We start from the raw sequence: 23,464 nt of genomic DNA on the forward strand, positions 1-23,464 counted from the left end.
AGGATTCATGTTGAATAGATTGGTTAACAGATTGGCCCTTGCTTTACTCCACTGCCTAATCTCTGGAGTTCAGGCTTGTTATCAACTTCATTTTTACAGATAAAAAGTTATTACTGGTTTTCTAAAACCAACAGGATGGCGGGCAAATAGATGATGATCTGGCTTTAAATGAAAAATTTATACAAATATTTCCCTTTACTCACAACTGATAGAACTGAACAATGATATACATATATACAAAGACAAATAAAAACACACTGTACATCTATTTTTTCTTCCATCCTATATCAAGGGGATCTTCATGGGTAGAATTCACTGCACATCATATGCATTAAGGGACAATTAAATTATGAAGTATTTACAGGAATTCTGCTCGGAAGTCTCATGGCTTTATCGCTAAGGCAGTATATATTTATAAAACATGAAGTTACATACCTTTACATACCAGTATAACAAGGTATAAATTGCTCTCCAGTGAACAAAAAGCAATCACTTACAGTAAATACTGTAAGTGTATACTTTTGTATAAATACACTTAGTTACTTGAAGACTGTGAAACTGAAATCACCAATTTTATGAATTCAAAGCTCCTTGTAAATAGAGCTGTTATTATTAATGAATGAAACATGAATGGCAAAATCCGTAATTTATAATGACTCTCTGCAATACTCATAACTGTTACTACCAAATCTTAGTAGTTAGAACTGCAAGCAGCTATGTTTTGCTGCCTTCATGGTTTAAATTTGAGAAAATAAATTATTTCATTATTCCTTATTCTATTTTACAGTCATTATGTTCACCCAGTGCTCACCTAACACTTTTTTTCCACATGGTTTATTCAATGCAAAGTGATCTAGTTGTCACATCAAACTAAACAACAACATGCTAAAGTTCATTACAGCTTTACCCTCATGTGAGAACTTGACCAGTGCAAGACACAAGAGAGAAGTCAGGCTTAGCTATAATTTTTAAAGATAGAATTGCTTGTAATCTTTACATTCTTCTTATCTTACAATTGAATGACTGTAGCAGCTTACAGTGCATTGTCACTTGTAGATCTCTTAAGCATCATATAGTAAAGATGGTGAAACTTTCAAAGGGTGGGATCTATCACTACTTCCTTTTCAGACTGAGTAGGTTTACTCGCTCGATACTGCTGAATCAGAAGGCTCTTATACTCATGGACAACCAAGGTCTTGCCTTTCAGCACTTCCTGGATTCATTAGACTTCAGCTCCATCTGAAGGACTGAGAATCACAGCAGATATTATTTTGTTTTCTAACCAGATAGTTGGAAATTAACAAGAAGGGGAAATATCTCAGCAGCCACTATTTCTGCGCATAAATGCATGAGCCCGAATAGCGCAGTTCATCTCAATGAAATTTAATGAACCAATAGTGATCTCACAGGGGCCTAACACTTTAAAGCCACACTTAGTATAAAAGGGAATGAGAAAGTCCTCACACATCAGTGTGGCTCGACGCACATAGGGCAGAGAGCATAGGTACTGTAGGTAGCGCCACATCAAGATAGATCCTTTGCCTTGCTGGCGGAAAGTGCAATGTACTGCCAGAACATGTATGTGGACTATGGTACCATCAGGCTTGTGTAGAGTCAGTGCATCCTGCCATGAGAGAAGAGAAAAGAAACTGCTTTTTAGAGATTAGTTTTTGAATCTCTTCCTGTTGACAACTATATTCATCTCAAAATGTTTGCTTTACCAGATCCTTGGGTCATTAGTCTCTCAGTAAGAATCATACAATTCATTTATTCACGTTTTTTTTTTAACTTTTGGATAGATGAGCTATGACTTCAAGGAATCCAGTAATTTCAGACCAGGATTTTTGCATTCTCAATCTATCTTGCCCAGTTTCCATAAACTTATTGAATAAACTAAAGCTTCATTGTAGATGAGCTACACATCTTGTGATGTCTTGGCAACATCCATGTGATTTCCTTGACAACAAAAGAACTGTAGTTGGCCATTGTTTACTTCCAATGTTTTCTTCAACTTCTCAGTTTTGTCTACAGCTCTGGGAGTCCCTGATTCTACCCAAGTACTAATCAAGCCTGAACCTGCTTACATTTTTGTGCCCAGAAAAAGTTGTCCAGAAGCTGGCCCTGATGAAACAAAGACTACAGCATTTCAATAAACTTATTCTCATTCAGCAGTTTGCTCATAGGTGCAAAAGTGTGAAAGCTCTTCAGATTATCTGAAGTGTTTCTGCTTATTTAACAACAAAATAGTGTCTGGAAGTTTGCAAAAATGCAATTTTATATAAATAGAAGCATATTTTCTAAGTGCTTGGTACGCAGATGGCTGTGTATATATTTGTAAGTGCATCTATCTACATACATACCTACTATTCCTCCCTTGTTGGTAATAAGAGATGCTGAATTATTTTTTAAAAATAGGGTTCAGATTCTGTTCTCATTCATTCTCTCCCAAATACTGTATAAAATAACAAAAACATATTTGGCTTACCTGGCTGAGTCTTTCCTGGTCCCAGAGGGAGCCAATAATGAAAGCAACTAGTTGGCCTTCTTCAAACAAGCCAAGTGACAACTCAGGACATAGGTTAAGAAAATGGCGAATCTCATCCAGGTGCAGGGGGCAATCTTCTGACACTGAAATAAAGGCTTGAGGGAAGAAGAAAGGGAGATGTTGAATTTTGTCCTGCTGATTACAGTAAGATTAAACTTCCAGAAAACTAGGAAAATATTGGCCCTGCCCAAGAAAAAAATGAAACTAGGTGAGAGGATGAAACTGACAAACTTTTGAGTCTTGAAACTGAGATTTCAATAATCCAATCTGGTTTCTTCTTATTATAAGGTTTTCTATGAGGGGATTTAACTAATGCCTTTCATTGCAATGGGTTTTCTTTTATCAACTATGCCAGGATTCAGTTACAGACAGAGCTAGCAGACAAGCGTTCAAATGCATAAAGTCATACATTTTTGGGAACTGAGTTAATCTTTAGCCTATTTACTATTCCAGAAATTATTATATTTCAAATGCAAATGTGCACCACATTTATGCTGGGGCATAGTCTAAATCACATTAAGGTTCAGGTTTAGCTGAAAATCCCAAACTATCTATGAAAAAAACCAGTTTCATCATACATGTCTCTTCCAGTGTCTCTAGGAAATACAAATGGGGTCGGGGGGGATTTGGCAAAATATGGAACATACATAGATTATAGAGCTGCTGCAAACATTAGAACTGGGAAAAGAAATGTTCTCTCTGTGGTTAGCCAGCAGAATTCTTCCCCTCTATGCCTGACCCAATTGCAACTTGTAGTTGAGGGAGATGCTGTTCTGTTCAGTTTCTGCTTACTGCTTAGAAAATAAACAGTTTGGTTTTTATCTTTTTGAATATAATATTAATTAACTGTATTAAATAAAACTTATACATAAGGCAAGATGCAGTTTTTATTGGTGCACTGTTAATTTAACTATCAATATCGTATTATACTATGGCTGAAATTCTGGTGAAAATTTGAATACACAGTATTTTACTGTCACTAAGTCTTTCCAAGTATTGGCTTTTCTAATGCTTCAGATGAATCTTTAGAGTGGTATTTTTTCCCCAATAATTCCCTATTTATTATAATATTTTTCCTTTATTTGTTTTTCTGGGAAGAAGGGTGCTTTCATATCTGTTGACTCCTGGTGATTGCCTGGACGAGTCCCTGCCATTTTCTTGGCAGCATTTTCAGAAGCGGGTTTTCATTGCTTGTTTCCTAGAGCTGAGAGAGATTGTCTCAAAGTCACTGAGCTAGTTTCTTTCTTTAACATAGAACTAGAACTCATTAGAACCGTTTCTAATATGGTGCCTTTCACCAATATACTAAATCAGTTCTCTTTTTGAATTTAGACATACTGTGTAATATTTTGCCTTTCTACTAGCTAGTTTGCTTTGACTTCTCAGCATTTGGGAATATGGGAGATAACAATCGTGTGCCATGCTTGATAGATGTATTTGGAGAAAAAGTGCAAGAAAGATGAAATTCTGCTTTTTAATTGCACTGGCTGCAGCTTACGATACTATACCATACTATTGCTTCCTTGCTTTTCTTCATATCACACACTCACTCGCACACCAGCATGTAACTATCTTATTCAAAAGCCCATTAATACAGTATAGTTCTTCCATATCATGACAAATGTATTTCATAAGATTAAACACAAGAAATAGATTTTACCTTCTCTCTCAATTTCAAATACTCCAATGGCATCTTCAGGTGTGAGACAACGGAATTCACTTGCAGGAAGAGTGTGTCGACGCTGGCTCCTAAGGGAGTTTTGTGAAGATCTGAGATAAGAGGATTTGAAAAATGGCAAAGCACTGATCATAGACATCTTCTATGTATTTCTGCCTCTTCTGTAAATGTTTCTTCTCCTCCTTTTGGGATAGCTGTCAATTGCCTCCAGCACAATTAGTCAGCAGATGAGAAGACCTGCAGAGATTGCAATGTTTTGTTGTTAAGAAACTGACATGACCACTAATTTCTGATCCTTGCTGTCATACCCACTGAGGAATGCTAAGGCGCAGCCTAAGGTAGATTTGGGGGGGGGGGGGGAACAGTATGGGATACTAGGCATTCTTTGTGGCTCTTCGTAATTTATAAATCAGATATAATAAGACATCCCCTGATAAGCCCAATTGGGCTTTTGAGCGCATGGCAATAAGGCCAAGCGCTTATTTCAGGGTTCAAAAAAATATAAGACAGGGTCTTATTTTCAGGGAAAGACGGTAAACATGTATATGTATATGTATATGTATAAACACAAGAGAAACGTAATTATTCTATTGAGACTCCTAAGAAAGATTGAGTAAGAGTAAGTAAAAGTAAGATTTCCCTTACAATACATGCAGCCTATTGTACATTTCATGGTCTGTCTACTTTCTGATCTGTGAAATAGGTAACTTGAAGTAGAGGATGAAACACATAAAATTCAGCTTCTCCATTTTTCTCAAAGCTGCTATATTTGTTATTGATGGATGAATCATCAGTCATGCTATGTGCCTTCAATTACATAGTGAAGCATAGAGTTTGTGTAAATTATAGGTTCTTGTCCCAAGTTGATATTTTACCTCCTGGTGTACTTGCAGGAAAGGAGATTTAAGAACAAACTATTAGCTACCTCTGAACAAGTTAATTCTGCCTCTTCACTAGAATGATTCAAACATTTAACCTTGCTTTCTTATAAAGCCATGGAACTAAACACAATCTAAAATAAGCTTTTAAAAATATGTTATCACTAGCCTTATTTTTTTTAGATAGCTGTTTTATTTTCTTTTACAAATATTTTCTGAATAATTAAATTGCTAATCATAGATATACTAGCATATATTTACATATATACATCTATATATTCCATGTCGGATGGTCTGTGTAGTTTGAACAGATGTCTGATGAAATATTAAATGTACAAAATGCAATAGCCAAACCATACTTTGGGTTTTGATTTATTCATATTGTCCATTTTAGGTAATCATTCCAGACAATGAGTCTATTTTAGACCAAAGCTATTAGATTTTGGGCTGCAGCTTTCAAGTGATATACACCCAGTTCAAATTCCTTCATGGACTTTTGCACAAATATGGATATGCATAGCAAAATCTAAACCTTGTGAATAACCATCAGAAGCAAAATCAGAGATGTAGAAAAAAAGAGAAAACCGAAATCCTGGCACTTATGCTGTTACTGATGCTTGTTTAGCTGATATAGGATCTACTAGGTATAGGCTAGCTCTAGTTCATGACAACCAAAGAAAAAAACAAGCAAAATGCTCATAAATGCAACACCATGTCAGAAAAAGTGGGCTGTATCATTTGATTAACAAAGTTACAGATTACTGTAACTACAACGATTTGTGCTATTTAATCCATGTGAATATCCATATAAAACTGATTTTTATGGGGCTTTATGACTACAACTTAACACTGTGAGAACAGGGCATGCTATATGCATGTGTATGCTCTAAATACTGTTTCTAACTATGCTGTTTCTGAATGTGGTTTCTGGTATGAAAAGGAACTGAAGAACAAAACAGGTGAGGGAAACTAGTAAATCCATTATAAAGCTAGCAATTAAACATGAAAAGTGATCATTAAGTAGATTTCTTAAGTGGCCTCATCCCAACCAAACTTCTAGGAACTAATTCTTGGCCCTTGCAATTTTATTTGTATTATTCATGTGCATGGCTCTGTGTTTTAGCACAGAATCTACAAGGGTGCTCAAGAGGAACTAACAGCAGAGATACAGGTGGCATCAACCCTGCTACGATAATACCTAAGCCTGCTTGATTTGGGTTTGAGTAAGATTTCTCCTACAATACATGCAGCTTATTGTACATTTCATGATCTGTCTACTTTCTGATCTGTGAAATAACTTGAAGTAGAGGATGGCACACGTAAAATTCAGCTTCTCCATGTTTCTCAAAGCTGCTATATTTGTGGCCTGGAACAGAACACAGTAGACGGGCAGACTGTATTTATATAATATCTATTCGTTTTAACTTCCACAAAACATTTTTTCACAATCTGGGTAGCAGATTTAAGCTTTTTTCTCAAACTTCAAATAAAAAGGTTCAGTCACTTCTGTGTGAATTTATTTTACTATTGACAACAGTATTTCTGAACTTTTAGAATTTCCAAAACTAACAATAAAGGATTTAAATTTAGCAATAATGTATAAGCAATCTGAGTGGATTGTCTTCTATGTTGAATGTTTGTACATCTAGGTCAGTGAAATTCTTACCCAGTTTACTGATCTATAGTAGGATCTACTCAGCATATCTCTGGAGGTTAATTACTATGCAGCCCCTCTGCCCTGCCCCAGCAAAGTAAAAAAAATGTGCTACTGTGTGCAACATTCTTTACCTAAGCAACATTCATAAGAAGAAACAAAAAGTAATAGAAGCTCTGCTGCAACATTACATATTACAGGGTACCATTTCTCACTAATAATCATTTTCCAGAGATTGTTTGCATCTGTTGACATTAGTAAACTCTAAGATGAAATTCCACCTCTAAAAAATTTAACTGTAAATTGTAGTTTACAGTTAAATTTAGTGTAATTAATAATAGTAATTTTAATTTATTGGGAAATGCAAGGATATTTCTGACGGTAGGTCACAATTTGGTTTCCAGGAAAGTATTCATATTTTATTTTCTCCAAAGCAGAAAGCATTAAAAATTATTTAATATGATTTATTTATTAATCACTGTTTAAAGACATGTAATTTAACTATACCAATTGGTACAGAAAATTCTTTTTTTAAATTACACAATTGTGGGAAACGAATTATCTTGGACCAGAAAATAGATTGTCTGTGACATCACTTCTCTGGTCTAGAAAAACTATTGTTTAAACTCTACTTCTCGTTTTGGGTTTATGTAATATATATATTAACTTATATAAATTAATCTGTGACAATAAATTGTTTGAAGTTATTTAAATCATACTCCAATCCTGAATTCATTTTCTTAAAAGTACCCTTTTTTCAACAGAACTTATTCTCTAAATTCTAAATAATTCTAAATCCTTGGAATTTTAGGATTTTAAGATTTAATTCCCTGCAGTTAACCATCAAGCTTCTCTCACAATAACTTGAATTTTCTTTTATACTGAAAGTCCAACTACAAAAAAATATTGTGTGGTTACATGCAAGTGCTATGTAAAAAGAATGATGTTTAATTGTTAACAGATAGATGTTACAGTTAAAATATGCAAAATACCAGGACAGAATTTTTTTTTTGTTGTTGTTAGTTGCGAAGTCGTGCCCAACCCATTGTGACCCCATGGAAAGTATTTTCTAGATTTGTAATATAAGCAAGGGATAGCAATGAGGAATGAATCTTACCTTCATATTATTATACTTTTCTGCTCAGATGATCTGATTACTTAACATATTACAATTTAATGTTTCGTAATGAACAGATACTATCTGCTATAGGAGAAACAGTTCAAATTAACTTCTGAATTAAACTTTTCTTGACCTTGGAAAACAACTTCATTAAATTAAATTAAATTGAATTGCAGTATCTTTCTTACCTGTGTGTTGAGTTTTCTTTTAGTAGTCTATTAACTTCTCCAGAATGACACTCGGCAGAATTGCTGCTAGAGAGAAGGACAAAGAAGACTGCAGTAAATGTTAATGGGGTCCCAGCTTTTATTTTCCAGAGACTTGGGGAACTCCAGCTTATACATTTGTTTTTTTTAGTAGCACATGATGATTTTCTTAAAACATTTTAAACCCTCAGGAGACACAGAATTGCAAAAGAGCTTTAAGGCGACATGTCAACAAAAAGACTGTAGGAGGCTTTACTTTCTTGGCATGATTTTCTCCCAAGGGATAAAGTGTTTTAGCTTATTACTAAATACAAAGGGCATCTTACAAGCCACAGGTGAATAGCTAAGCAGGGCACATTGGCAGAATACTGGTGGAACAAAAGCACATTGCATACACATTTCCTGGAACTATTCATTCTCAAAGGACATCCTGCTTGAAAGTGAATGTACTCAATCAATATTACTGTAAATATAATTGCCTTCCTGGAATTGCCTTTGATCCATTAATTGCACCAACTAAATTGTTCCTTATTATCACATTAACAAATAGGTTAATAATATCTCTTCTAAATATTTTTCTTGGAGTATGAAATTGTACTCATATGTCTTTAATATATTCAGTTATCTGTGATACATACACAGAATATAAACAAGCGGCAAGAAAAGTAGTGCTGAGTTTAGACTGAGAATGGAGACGAGAAACTAATTCATGGTGTGTGTGCGTGCACGCGTGTGTCATGATAGTCAGATTTGCGAGTGCTGGCATCTTCTGAATGGCACAACTAATGCAACCAGCTTGCATTGTATATAAGAATATCTGTATGGAATATGGGCTAGATCCTCTTAAGTCCAGATGGAAGATCTCACAGAAGATTATGGAGAATAAGAAAACTAAGAGCCTGTGCAACTTCCAGATCAGACAGACAAGCAGGTGCTAGCCAATCAACCAGACATCATGGTGGTAGACAAGGAATGGGGATGATAGGTACAGCAGTGACAAGTGACAGCAATATCAGGAAGGAGTATGAACCTTGGTAGAAAAGAGGTTAGGTGCAGTATTGCAGGCAAACTCTGCCCAGAGCCTGAAGTTTGATCCTGATGGGGCTTAAGGTTGACCCAGCCTTTCATCCTTTTGAGGTCGGTAAAATAAGGACCCAGATGGTTGGGGGCAATATGCTGACATTGTGAACCACCCAGAGAGTGCTGAAAAATACTATGGGCAGTATATAAGTCTAACTGCTATTGCTATGAGAACCTGGCGAAATACCAGGGGCTGGAGGAGAAACTGGAGAGGATGTGGAAAGTAAAAGCCAAGGTGGTCTCAGTGGTAGAAGCACTTGGGGCTGTGACTCCTAAGCCGCAAGAGTGGCTCCAACAGATCCCAGGAACAACACCAGAGCTGTCTGTCCAGAAGCCCTACTGGCTGAAGAAGCTACATTCTGTCTCTCCTGACATTCCTCCTTTAGTAAAACAACAACAATCCTTCCCATTGTGGTAGAATCCTCAGCCTTCATTGCTCTGCCCTATCCACATACACTATGGTTTCCATGGTCAGAGACTTTCAACTTCAAAAACAGAAAGTCTTGGGTGGAAAGGAGCAGGAGCTGTAATATTCCTCTTATATTAGAGCAACTCTATATGGTCCTTGGAATGATGTTTCAGGGATCAGAGGACCATCATATTAGACAATGAGGTTTTTCTACATTAAATAGGCTTTTCCAGCCAAAACAGCCATGCTACCTATTTAAAAAAAACTTGAAATTTGAGTTGTATGCATTCAACAGGGATCACAAAATCTATCATTTCAGAATTAAAATTAGGGATGATTTAACAAATCCTACGGTAATTCTAATATTCATTGGTTTGCCTTGTGCAAAATGTGAATTTAAGCCCATTTCGAAAGTTATTAACTCATAATTGAAAGCTGTATTAAATATTCCATAATATTTTATCATCAATTTTTTTAATGCTCCTTTGGCAAGGATATACTAGAAAACCATAATTGTCTTATCATATCACATACTGTCACTGATTCAAAATAATACCCCAGTGTGTAAAATTTGTGAAGTCCTTTGTAATATTTTAATCTTAATGTGCATCATGCATGGGTCCACAAGATACAGAAATAAAGGGGCTCTGAAGCCCAATATACTCCAACAACATAAAACAGTATTTGCTTACATTTGCATACAAATATGGGATTTCAGCCTAAAGGACTTAACGTTTGGAGACATTTGAATGGGAAAATACAACCCTAAAAATCAACACTAGCCCATGATACAATAATGACAATTGACAAATACTAGAGGTACTTAGAATATAATAGCTACATAAAGAAATAACTGGTCATCCCAAAGTTCTTATTATAACAGTAATGATTACTTTAGTTATATTCTGGTTGAATGCTTGACAGCTGATTACTCCCAAAAACCATGATTCTTGGGGGAGTTTTTAAATCAGATTAATTATAAAAAAAAAAAAAGGACTACATTGCAAAAAAGCTTAAAAACTGGTTTGTTTTCACTGCCACTTTCCATTTTATCACCCAGCATACCAACGCAGGAATTTTATTGCCTGTGTGTGCTGGCAAAAAAAGTGTTATTTTAAGTGATAAAAAGAGAAATGTCCAAGTGTCCAGAATGGAATCTCTTTCAGACTTTGAATGTACCATTACAGTGGTTAACATATTTTATAAATAAATCTAAAAATACAGATTAAAATTAACAGGGATTGACTAGGAGAAACTCTGAAACTTTTTTAGTTATTTTCATTTGTAAACATATTTTACCATTTAGAATGGCAAAAAGAATTACATCAATTCTGACAAATTTCAAATCAGTACATTTTAAGTAATTGGTGTATTGCTTCAAGAGGGAGACATAGGTACACAAAGAATCTCTGTTCCCAGTTTGCTGAGTACAAGGGTATTTTTTAAAAAAAATCTTCATCCTTTTTTGTTTTTTATCAATTTATATGGTCATTCACTTGCCAGAATGACTCCAGGCAGCTAAGAAAACATTAAAAATAATAAACAAGAACAAAAGCAGACTGCCATCTGGCCAAAAATCCAACCATGCCATGTGGTTCTTAAAACTTGTATCCTAGCTCAAACACGTAGGGAGAAAACCTGGTTTTAATGTTTTGTGAAGATCATTCAATAAGAGTGGAGCTATCAATGATCAAGTATGCTTCCTAGGTGTCACTGGTACAGAGAAGGGACCTAGAGCATATCTAACCTAGAAGAGTGTGTGGCATGGGATGATTTAACTGGAGCTAGGCAGTCCAACAAATAACTTAGTCCTATGCCATTTGAGTTTTAATTTAATATGAAGATCTGAAAAGGCGTACTACCCAACTATTATCAGAACCTTAAGATTTTTTAATCATCATTTGAATAAAATATGAATAATTTGAATAAGATTTGAGAGCCAGTTTGATCTAGAGGTTAAGGCACCAGGCTAGAAAGCAGGAGGCCATAAATTAAAGTCCTGCCTTAGCCATGAAACTAGTGACTTTGGGCCAGTCATTCCCTCTCTCAGCCCAACCCTCCTCACAGGGTTGTTGTTGTGGGGAAAATAGGTAGAGGAAGGCATGTTAGATATGTTCGCTGCCTTGAGTTATTTGTAAAAATATTAAAAGTGGGATACAATTAATTATTTAATTCAATCAATAACTCTAACATCCAATATACCTGGGATGTGTATAGTGGGCAAGGAAATGTGTATGTGAGCAGGGGGTGGCCTCTGAAAAGTTAAGTATTAATCAGAGTTAACTATTTTAACACAGGAAGGGGCAGGTAATTAAAAAGGGACATGAACAATTTACCATAATCTGGCACACGGGAGTGTAGTTAGAGCACACAAAGGCACACAACGCATGCACAAATTGTTGCTGTATAAAATGGTGCAAATATGTGGTATACACTGTTACCTGGAATATTTTAAAATGCAGTAGTCTGTCTTCCTATATGAAGTAGCAATAATAAAACATAGCAGAGTTGGCATACTTAGATTTGTAGAGTAAGCATTACATAATCCTTTGACAATGCATTACAGTTCGTATGCCCATGTCTTATAAAATAAGCACTTAGATTTTGGGAGGATTCACTGTTTTCATAGCAACAATAACATAAGTGGATAGTCTCTGGAAAAATATCAGATTAATTCCTTATAAAAGATCCTCTGGGTTTAGATATAGATTCAAGCTACTCTCATAATAAAAAGTTCCAGAGAACCTTCCACAGTCAGTTTTCTTTGAAAGATAGAATACTAGAAACATTTTACACTTTTTCTAATAATATTTAGAAATATTTATGAGACTGCAGAGAGGTAAAAACAGGCCCATAACAAACAAACGATACTGAATCACAGCACTGCTGAAGTTTCAAAATATTGCCAACCACAAATTTTTTTGTAAATTTTAAAAGTAAGTTTTCCCCCTGGGTCAAATTTCAACTTGAACATAGTATCTTGTAGTAATATTTGCTTTTGCCTAATTGTTTTTATTTCCTAATTCCGAATTGTTTTTAGTTCCTGTCTTCTGCCTTGTACTCAGTGTATGCTTTGTGATGAACTATTTGTATGCTTTATCTTTGGAGTAAATTTAAGAGGGCTCATACTGCCCATAATATTTTCTGTTTTAGACTATAACTCTAAATGTGGGACTTTGAAAAGATTTTCTAATCTCTTCCAGACTGCTGAGAATTAATGGCTTTTAACAAGAGATTCTTAGAATTTTCTGAGCAATGCATGATGTGCTATTAGAGTCTATGGGCAAGCACTCCACTATATTAAAGAGAAACAAAGTTTATGAGATATATATGTCAGATTCAAACCAGCCCTGATTAATGAAGCACTCATAACTAATTCATTGTGCCTTTGGTTAAATTAATTGAACTGGGGAGGTGGCGGGGATAACTTTTTCAAACAAATTGGATGGCTTTCTCATGAAATGAAATAAATATTAGATGATGTTGTATTTATATTTCAGCTAAGTTTATATGACCTTGGACCAGTCACTCTTTCAGTCCTAGACAGATGGCAATGGCAAACCATTTCCAATCTTGCCCAGAAAACTGCACGAACCTGTCCAGGAATCAAAACTGACTTGAAAACATGTGCACACCCATATGCCCAAAAGGATTACATGAAGCTCTGCTAACATTCAAGGACAAAGATATACCAAACAAACAAAAATGAAAAACAAGAGAAAATCCAAAAGGAGGAACTATATTTATTTTACAGAACAGTGTAGATTGTAGTCCTAAAGAAGAATATTAATAATCACAAGAATCAAGCCATAACACATCTATATAAATGAAACAATGCTGAAGGTAACAGTCTAATGTGGCCCATGATGAAGACTTCTAAACTGGCTCCATAGGACAGGAGGCTAAGATAACTGAATTAGTTCCACATTACTATTGAAAAGGAATTGGTAAATTCCTTGAAGAGACCCAAGAACCATCTCCCAAATAGAAGATTTAATTCTTTCTCACTAAATTGTACCTAGTTTAATATTAATGTATTCATGTATGACCCTTTCTACCTTTTAAGCAAGAGAACTGAGTGATGAAAATAATTCTCATAGATTTTATTTAGTGTTACATTAAATTACCTAAGAGCGCCATCTATTGGGAAAAGGACCTCAAATTGAAGAGAAAAAAATGAAGATGGGGGGGGGGGGTCTAAAGAGGCTTTTATTTTGAAATTGCTGCCTCATTCACTGTATTTGTGGGGGCAGAGAAGGAAGACCCTAATCATTGATAAAATATGTAGGTATGGAGGTTATATTTACAACTTCAGTATTTCTTTCCAACATTAATTCAATTTTTCTTACAAGAAATCTAATTTAAATAAGAAATGACACAACTGCATAATGCTTGGCAATGCTGCAGGCCCACTCTCTTAAAGCATTCCAAATTTCTAAAGCATACGTATTTACTTTTCCTAAATCTCTTTACACATTAAGAGAATATCAGGAGATGCAAAACCCAGGGATACAAAAAGTTCAAAACTTTTCAGCCAAGTTAAAGAAACCTGTTTTATATTCTTTTCTGCACCTTAAAAGTGCTTGCCACTTCATCCAGAATCAAACCATGGATGGAAGATGTTTTTAGTTATTGATTTGGCATTTAGCTTCAACACATTAAGATGTGATGGGGATGCTAACATGGCAACGAGGAAAACTCCATCTGGGAGAGAGCAAAAAACCCTGGGGACAGCCTGACACTCCCCAACCTTTTTTTCATTCCCTGGTTTATTAACCTTTCATTGCTGTATCTTCTGCATCATCATATCATACAGACAACATCACCACTACCTTCTCAACCACTTGCCTTCTCATCAGTTTTCCTCCTTACAGCAGCAAAATAGATGATTAATCTTTGATTAATCTGACATGCCAAGTGAAAGAGAAATACATAATCAAATATATTCCTATGGATCAAATCTCATTTTCAAATTGCCCCAATCTCAAAATGATCCAATTTTCTCATCTGAAAGCCTCCAAGCAAGGAACAGCTTTCTTTCATAACGGGTCTAGCCAAGAGGTTGCCAGTATGGTAGTGGGATGATCTTCAACTTTGTCTAATTCCTTTCTGATGTTAATCCACTTGGGAGGCAGCCTCACAGAATTACGAAGTTTCTACCACAGTCTACGAAGGTCAATTGTGGTAGCAAAAGGAGTTATTCAAAGGACAGATTCATACTCGTATCAGTTTTGCCATTTTTCTAGCAATCCATTAAAGTTGTTACTGTTCCTGCTCATACATCCTCACTGAAAGAAGCACCTGATCCTTATACTATGGCAAAACAGTAACAAGGCTTTCTTATACAGACTGATTGCTTAGACCCGCCAAGAACCCACCAACCTCCTTGCTCAACTTGACATTTTAAAGATATCTTAATTTTAAAAAAAAGAAATGGGAAAATGATATATTGCAAAGCACCAGCTTCTAAATTTCCCCCAGGTCCGTGATGGCGAACCTATGGCATGCGTGCCAGAGGTGGCACACAGCACCCTGTGGGCACGCGAGCCGTCGTCCCAGTTCAGCTCCGTCGTGCATGCACGCGGCCAGCTGGTCTTCAGGTCTCTGCCGCACATGCATGGGGGGCAGGGCGTGCGCTTATGTGGGGTGTGTGCAGGGGGCGCATGCACGTATTTGGAGGGCGCAAGTGGGGGCGCACGCGCACAACTAGGGGGAAGGCACGCACAGAGGGTGTGCGCACATGTGCTGTGGAGCATGTGCAAGGGGGCAGCAGACGCATTGCATTTTTGGGGTTCAGGTGCGCACACTTTGGGCGTTCGGTCCAGAAAGATTAGCCATTACTGCCCTAGGTCCTCCTGGAAAATAAAAACAGTGGATCCCTATAACTCATTGCTTGATTTGAAAATGTGACCATCTGTAGGAAGAGTAACTTTATGTGGGAAGCAGCAACTTCATCAGTCTTGCTTCAGTTAAAATGATTGTTATCTGACTAGCCTGAAGTTATTTTGTGAGAAAACCAATAAAGTTCCTAAAATTTCAAAAGGTACTCAGCAATCCACAATTTGTTATTCAATAAATATATGGTTTGTAGAATTTGAACAAAATGGGATAGAGGAAATCAATAAAAGCTTCCTTTTATAATTTCTAAAAGAAAACTGGAGGAAGGGTGGGAAGAAGTGGTTTAAATTTTATAATGGTGTGGAAATATAATATCAATTTCCTTTTTAAAAATCTTCCTTAGTCATAATGACTAAACAAAAAAACTACAATTTGTCTCACAAAGGAAGAATTCTATATAGATTTGTAATAAATGTGTCAATTTATTGGCAGTATAAAGCTGAGTGATACCATGCTGTTATATATTATGACATTTTTTTATTTAGAAAATTTACCTGGATGCCCTTTTCACATATGAACTCTGGATGGCTAATAACAATCAATGAGAAAAACATAAGTTCTATAAATTAATATTCTTGCAAGACTTAAAGATGTTAAACTGTATGTTGAGTTGTAACTATAAGCGTAATTGGAGCCAGTGCAGCTCATTTAACAACAATGTAACCCAGGCAAACTTTGGGTGCACCCAAAATTGCACCCACCGCTGGTTTCTAGACCAGATGAAGCATCTAAGTATTTTTTTAAGGATAGTTCCGTATAAAGCACATTACAGTGATTCAATCAGGAAGTGACTAAGGGATGAGCAAATGTAACCAGAGCCTCTCAATTCAGGAATGGGAGGATTTGGCACACACAAAATGAATTTGTCCCTCCCCTCTGCAGCCACTAGCTATTCAAACAGGAAGCCTAAGTCTAGGAAGAATCCCAAATTGTGTGGGATTCAGTGGATTGTTATCTCACTGAATATTAAAAGATGAAAAATCTATAGAATCAGGCAGCCCCAAACCCTTGGGTCTTGATGAGAGTGGCAGCCTGTTCTTCCTCATCCAGACTCATATAGCCACTGGGCAAGCATCTCAACAGCATTCACTTATCCAATCAAGGATAGTGATAATAATTCAGTATCTGTTGGAGAGAGACTGGCAGAACCAGGGAGAGAAATCAAGTGGGGAATTAAGAGTCTCTACATAGTCATAAGAGGACAAAGTCCAACCTCCCTTGAATGCCATTGAACCTTACCTAGTTTTACCCAGGTGCAGACTGTTAGTTTGAAAAGATTTCTGTGAATAAGTTTGAGCAATAAAGCAATAAATTGGACCTGTGTGTGTGGAGCTGATTGTTTACGGCTGACAGTATCAATGGCATACTGATATCTCACTCCCAATGGTGCCAATGGATGACCTCATCCAACTATTTCATACAAATATTAAATAGGACTGGAAAGAGAGTCAAGTCCTGAGGCACCCAACTAGAACAAGCAAAGGATTAGACCAGTGGTTCCCAACGTGGGGCCCACACCCCATATGGCAGCAATTTGATTTTTAATGCGGGCAATTTGAACCTTGTTTAAACCAAGTTAATGGCCTTTTAGGTTTCCTCCGCATGTGTTGTGGTCCGCCAGCAGCCTGCGGAGCTGGCAGCAGAGTAGGACAGTGATGAGGCTGAGGAAGAACATGGGCCAGTCCTGGAGGCTGGGGAAGGCCCGGATGAGGGCTCTGCGTCGGGAGGCAGAGATGGGGCTGGGGCCAGGGCCATCGGGGAGTGAGGTGCGGACTCCAGAGCCTCCAGAGACTGATAGTAGTGAAGCAGAGGAACAGGGGGAGCCTGTTCCTAATACATGCGTGAGAAGAGCTGCCAGAAGGCAAGAGCAGCTCAAGCAAAGAGGACAACTCGGGAGTAGGGCCAAGAGATGATTGGTCCCTCCCATAAGGCTTAAAACAGACCAGCAACAGCATTTGGGCTTTGCTGGAAAACAACGTTGGTAGCTTCGTCTTCGTCTTCTTCTTCGTCTACGTCTTGTATTTATTTTTGTATCTGTGACTTCTGAACGTTTGCCAAGAAAGGCCTTTGGCAGTTTGCCTAATTGGACTAAGGTCTGCGATAGGACTGAAAAATTTGTGTTGGGAGAAATTTGCTTTAATTTAGTTGAATGACGCTGCGAATGAAGTAATTCTTAGCTGTTCGAATAAAGTTTGTTTGTTTTTTCACTGATTGATTTTCCTACTACTTACTTGGGCCTGGGTCACAACAGCGTGAGTAGAGTTCACTTTTTGAATAAAGTAAGAATTATATGTCACGGGAGGGGGGGCATCAGGATTTGAGATGCTTAGGTAGGGCATGGCCAAAAAAAGGTTGGGAACCACTGGATTAGACCCTCTCCCAATCTAAAATGGAACTAGTACCAGAAGAAGGAGAACAAGCTTCTAATCCCTTAGGCAAGTCCAGAAAGACATCATAACTGATGATATCAAAAGCCACTGAGAAACCTATGAGATCAAGGATGGATTTACCACCTCATTCTGAGCCACAAGCACAACCAGTGCCGTCTCAATACTATAACCCAGGTTGAACCTGAGTTGCAGGTTGTAACTTTATTGTTTATCACCTATGTTACAAGAATCTCACCAGACTGCTTGCCTTATTCTTAATTTTCACAGAACACAGTTAAAAATTCTGACCTCTTCCATTACTATTTCCTTACTAATATTTGTATGTTTGTTACGGGCAGTGGTGAAATGTAAAATTTGTTACTACCGGTTCTGTGGGCGTGGCTTGGTGGGGGGGGGTAATATGACTGAGTGGGCATGGCCAACCTTTTTCTTTTTCTTTTTACTTTTAAAACCATTTTTTCTACAACCTCTTTGGCTGAAGAGGTTGTAAAAAATACGCTTTTAAAGCCTCTGACGATCCCAGCTGACTTGCTTGATCGGCAGAGGCTTTTTTTTCCTTTTAAAAACATTTTTTCTATAAGCTCTTCAGCTGAAGAGGTTGTAGAAAAAATGCTTTTAAAAGCCTCTGATCATCCCAGCTGAGCCGCGCAATCATCAGAGGCTTTTTTTTTTCTTTTAAAAGCATTTTTTTGGCCAAAGAGGTTGTAGAAAAAATGTTTTTAAAAATTAAAAAAAAGCCTCTGATGATTGCGCAGCTCAGCTGGGCAATGGGGGGGGCAGGGATTTTTGCTACCGGTTCTCCGAATCACCTGCCTCCATCGCTACCAGATTGGGCGATTCGGTCCGAACCGGGAGTATTTCACCCCTGGTTACGGGTATCTTTATTAAAACTTTGGGAGTACTGTTTGAGATAACTCTAGAATTTAAATACACAGCAATACAGGAAAATAATAATGACTGAGACAGCAAGTTCATCCATTAACAATTACAATAATTACATTATATCCCTTTATAGCACAGCAAGTATTCCGAATCTCTACAGGATAAAAAGTATTCATCCATATAGCTGATTGTTTGGTGTGTTCTTTTCCATTCTGTAAACATGAATGATTTCAGCTCATAATTTGAAATAATCATTTGGTCAGAAGTCCTTGAAATGTTTCTGGTAAGAAAACAAATGACCACAAGATGGAGCAAGTACGTTTTCTAAGAGAAGAATTTTAAGAATAAGGATTGCCTGAATTTTATGTGGAAAGGTATCTTTTAAAAAATTCCAAATTTGAGGGTGAGGTGAAAGTATTTTGCTCCTATCACTTTCCATATTTGTGCTGGTTATAGTGTTTTAAAGAAGGAGAAAATGTAAATAAATTTTTAAATAATTATTCATAATTGGAGTAATGGATTTTTCATTTTGCAACAAGATCCAATAATGAGATGTACAACTAGGCCAAATGGAAATGAAAGAGAGAATCACATCTGTAGCCGAGTCAGAAAAAAATACTGAGTCTTGATATTAAGTTATATCAGTTGTTCCCTAGGCCCATATTCTAAACCAGAGTTAGGCGTTTTATGGCCTGTAGGCCACATCTGGCCCTTTGACTATCCCTGTCCGGCTTGCAGCACTGGCAGGAGGTGCAGTAGGGGGACGGGGAGCATCAACCCTCCATAACAATTCCAGTTTCTCACATGACACCTTGGGAAAATTTGCCCATTCTGGTTCTACATTATGGCAAGCAACAGTTCTGAATTACAGAACTGTTGCCAAATTACAAATCTGCTGCCAAGCTATTGAAAACCTATATAGATTATAGTGATATGTTCTCCCTCATGGTAGCCATGTTGTTATAACATACTGCAATCAATATTGAATATAAGTTAAATCATTAACCAAATAATTCTCTGAACTTCATGTAGCCTAGCAATGTGAAATCCTATATTTCTTCTACAATGTATAGTTAGAGACTTGAGGATGGTATCATAATAGAGAATACATGAGATTTTCTAAATATGAAGGTGAATTACTTGAAAATTATCCTCGATTCCTGCTATGTGTACTGTATTTTTGTTTCATCTATATTTATTGAAAACATATAATCATTACACTGGATGTCAATGTTAAGTACATATCATTATTTATAAAAACAGTTTAACCATCTTAGTCACTAAGAACTCTACAGACACCAACTATTTTCACACACTAAGCACATGGAAGCTTATGCTTTTTAATAGAGTGTTTTTGAATATTATGTTTGTCTACAGATTAACATGGCTACATGGCTCTTCTCCGACTATGTAAGTGTAATTTGCTTGCATGTGATTGTCCATATTGTGCATGCAAATCATGTGTATGCCATCACGTGGGTTATGAATTTAACCCCATATTACGTTTAAGCAAACTATTATTATAATGTAACTGGTACAATCACATAGTATGAGTTACTTTTTACAAAAATGAAGAACCAAATGTTAAATATCACTTAACTAAATATCTTCTTTTTCTTTACTTTTTTCATTTTCTGGGAGTAGCACAACTACTTCATGATGCACTTTAATTCTGTAAAAATCAGATTTCACTCTATTTTACCACTATTATTTCTATTGGAGAGAACCACTGCTTCTGCAATGATCTTATTGACTTTTCACCTCCTTCATTTCCAAGCTACTCCTGTGCCAATTTCCCTTGACTCTTTGTGGTGTATAAATCTAAAACTGGGGCAACAATCTGATGCCCTTCAAATATTTTGGGTAACAATTTTCAAAATTACTCAATACTCTAGTTAGGATTTATGGAAACTTCAGGCCAAAACATCCAGAGGCTCCGGGCATCCTTCCCCTGACCTACATTAGCAGTGATCCACATCCAAAAAAGTTAATAGGAATATTATGTTTACTTAGCATGTCAAATTCTTCATTAGTGCAGAATACTGGGTTGTACGGATAAAATCAACACATACCTCCAAGTCTCTAACCAGGTTTTTCCCATTGTGCTCCTTTTGCTTCTAGCCCTTCCAAGTTCTCTCTCTTTCTCTCTCTGCTTTTTCTCGTCTCCTCTTCCATTCCTCCTTTCCCTTCAAACACGGTACTCATCACTTCTTCCATCATTCATTCCGGGGCAGAAGTTGAGCGTGAAAACGAGCTGGCCAGATCTGCGATCCTGCAGGGCTGTAAGTAAATCTAAAAAAAACGCCCCCAGGCGACTATACGACATACAAATAATGTGATAAATAAAATATAAATAAATAAATAAAACGCCCCCAAGACAACTCCCGCGCCCTCCTTTTCTTCATCGTTTTTTTTTTTTCCCCCGCCGGGGACGGTTTCTTTTCGGCGCCTTCCGTCCCACCTGCCAGTCTCCTTTTGGGGAGCAGGCAGATAGGCCGCCCCTTTTCTTCCCTCGAGGCTGCTCCTCGAGCTTTCATCCCCCCCTCCCACCCCAACGGCTTCATTTCTTCCCGCCCTTCGCTTGCCTTCCCTCTCCGGCCCTGCCTAAGCCGCCTCGCTCGCTTTTCAGCCGACTCAGCCTAGCCGGGAGCTCCGCCCCCGCAGCACGCACCACCTTTGCCCCGCCCCGCGAAGCGGCCGGGGCCCGCTATTTCAGGGAGGCGGGGCCAAAGGTGTTAGCCCCGCCTCTTGCCGGGTGGTGACTGCGTTGTGTGGGCCCGGCGGCCGCCGCCGCTCTTTTCTCCAGCTCCACCGCCTCTTCCTCCCTCCCTCTTTCCCTCCCTCCCGCAGTCATCGCCCGGCCGCGCGCCATGGCGGAGCCGCCCGCTTCTCCCGCCTCGCCAGGAGCTCAGCCGGCGGCCGCTGCAACCCCCGCCGCCGGCTTTCAGCGGCTGCTCTTCACTCACGACCTGGTGTCCGGCCGCTATCGGGGTTCGGTGCGCTTCGGCCTAGTCCGTGTCATGCATGGCGAGGATTCCGACTCGGAGGAGGAGGACGGCGGCGGCGGTGGCGGCGGACGAGGCCCCGGGGGAGGCGGCCCCGGGGGTGGCGGAGGAGGAGCCGGCAGCTCCGGCGGCTCCGAGTCCGGGGGCCCCGGTGGGGGCGAGGAGAGCCGCGGGAGCCCCCTCCGCCGTGGGTACGTGCGAGTCCAGTGGTACCCGGAGGGCATCAAGCAACACGTCAAAGAGACCAAGGTAACGCAGCCGCTCGAGGCTCCTTTTTGCATTTGGTCCGCACACGCGGCGGCTCGGTGGATTGAGTGGGTGGGGTGTCCGCAATGGGGCTGAGAAGGCGGCCGCGGCGGCGGCGGCGGCTGAGAAAAGGGTGGGGAAGGGAGAGAGGTGCATTAGGCTTGGGAGGGTCTCCCGGGGTTGACAGGTGGGAGCGGGTTTTGGGGGGCAAATAAGGGGAAAGGGGGGGTAGCGTTTGGGGGGGGGGGTCCGAGAAGAAGTTGGGCTGGAAGAAGCTGGTCTCTTTGGCCGCCAGAATGTGGAAAGCCTCCTTTGCACCACTGGGGTTGCCTGGTCTGCAGTGTCTTTTTATGCAAAATAGACCTCATTAAGGCGCCGAAGGACTTCTTGGTTTCTGCACCAACGTGGAAATAAAAGTTCCAGGTGCTGGTGGAGGTTTTTTTTATTGCTCTGGGTCATGCAGATGGGATTTTATGAATGTGTCAAGATGACATTGGCTTCCCTTCGACCACCTCCTGTCTTTGGCCACGATTGCTCTCATTTTTTTCTTTACAGACAATATCAGTTGAAGAGAAAAGCTGCAGAGTGCCTTTTGGGAAATAGCACTCTAGCACTAGGCAGCCTCAGTTGGGCAGCATCCTGTTTCTTGCATCCTTACCTCATCATTCCCAAAGTCATTTTTAATAATTTGTAAGGAAATACATTCTTTTCAGCATCATCCACCGTAGTTTGGGCCTCACCTGTAATTCTGTGTAGTGAACGGAGTCTTAGTATATTAGAAATAATCATTCTTGGCTTAATTAAGGGATTTTTCTTGTCTTGCAGTAATATTTTGGTGTTCTTAGGTTGTTTCTAATTCACAGAACTGCATCCAACCTCTGTTTCTGACTATATGGTTCTAAATATGTAGGGGAGTGGAGGTTTTGGAGGTACAGAATTCAGGCATATTTTTGTGAGATATTAAAATTATATTAAGGGTGGATTGTATTATCCTGTCTGAAATTGTGGTGGAGTCTAAAGAAATCATTTTGTATTAATATTGTTTTCTAAATTATAATAGTTTTCTGGAATAAAGAAAATGACTATAACAAAATACCTTTGAAATGAAAAATATTGGAGATTGAAAACTCTTGATTGGAACACATCATCCACTGTGCATAGAAAAAAAAGAAAATTATTGTCCTGTTATGGTATGTGTATGTGTGTGTTTGTGTACATACATACACACACATACACACAGAGAATAGAAGGCTCAATGTGATGTAGTCCTAAATGAATTATTTTTAATTTCCTCTGGTGAAGTGATTACCAAAGTTTGTAAACTAATTTACATCAAGATTTCAGAAGTGTAAAGTTTGAATACAAAGTTGTTCTAAGAGTCTCACAAAAAGGAGGGAAGGGATAGGCACTAAAATAATCTAAGAAAGCAGATGAATGTCTGGATCTGAAAATTTATGAGATGGATATTATGTC

At 38.3% G+C, this 23,464-nt stretch overlaps 2 protein-coding genes across 3 annotated transcripts in view; one reads left to right on the forward strand and one right to left on the reverse strand.

The window, feature by feature from the left end:
- Positions 1-1,295: 1,295 nt before the first annotated feature.
- AANAT (aralkylamine N-acetyltransferase) lies at positions 1,296-21,792 on the reverse strand. The gene is made up of 6 exons (XM_070937536.1): positions 21,707-21,792; positions 20,813-21,032; positions 8,064-8,126; positions 4,206-4,460; positions 2,486-2,640; positions 1,296-1,624 (listed from the first exon to the last, which is right to left on the reverse strand). The coding sequence occupies exons 4-6, from the start codon at positions 4,360-4,362 to the stop codon at positions 1,319-1,321; spliced, it is 618 nt and encodes a 205-aa protein (XP_070793637.1). The 5' UTR covers positions 4,363-4,460; positions 8,064-8,126; positions 20,813-21,032; positions 21,707-21,792; the 3' UTR covers positions 1,296-1,318.
- UBE2O (ubiquitin conjugating enzyme E2 O) overlaps positions 21,611-23,464 on the forward strand; it is a 78,452-nt gene continuing 76,598 nt past the window's right edge. Inside the window, exon 1 of one of the 2 annotated variants that reach the window (XM_070937533.1) lies at positions 21,611-21,994. In XM_070937533.1, coding sequence (XP_070793634.1) covers positions 21,611-21,994 — 384 coding nt within the window. The remainder of the gene's footprint in view (positions 21,995-23,464) is intronic. The other variant, XM_070937534.1, reaches the window with a different exon arrangement.

The sequence above is a fragment of the Pituophis catenifer genome, unplaced genomic scaffold (genome assembly GCF_029215685.1).
Source record: "Pituophis catenifer annectens isolate HBS135680 unplaced genomic scaffold, rPitCat1.0.hap2 SCAF_2, whole genome shotgun sequence".
NCBI classification, from domain to species: Eukaryota; Metazoa; Chordata; class Lepidosauria; order Squamata; family Colubridae; genus Pituophis; species Pituophis catenifer.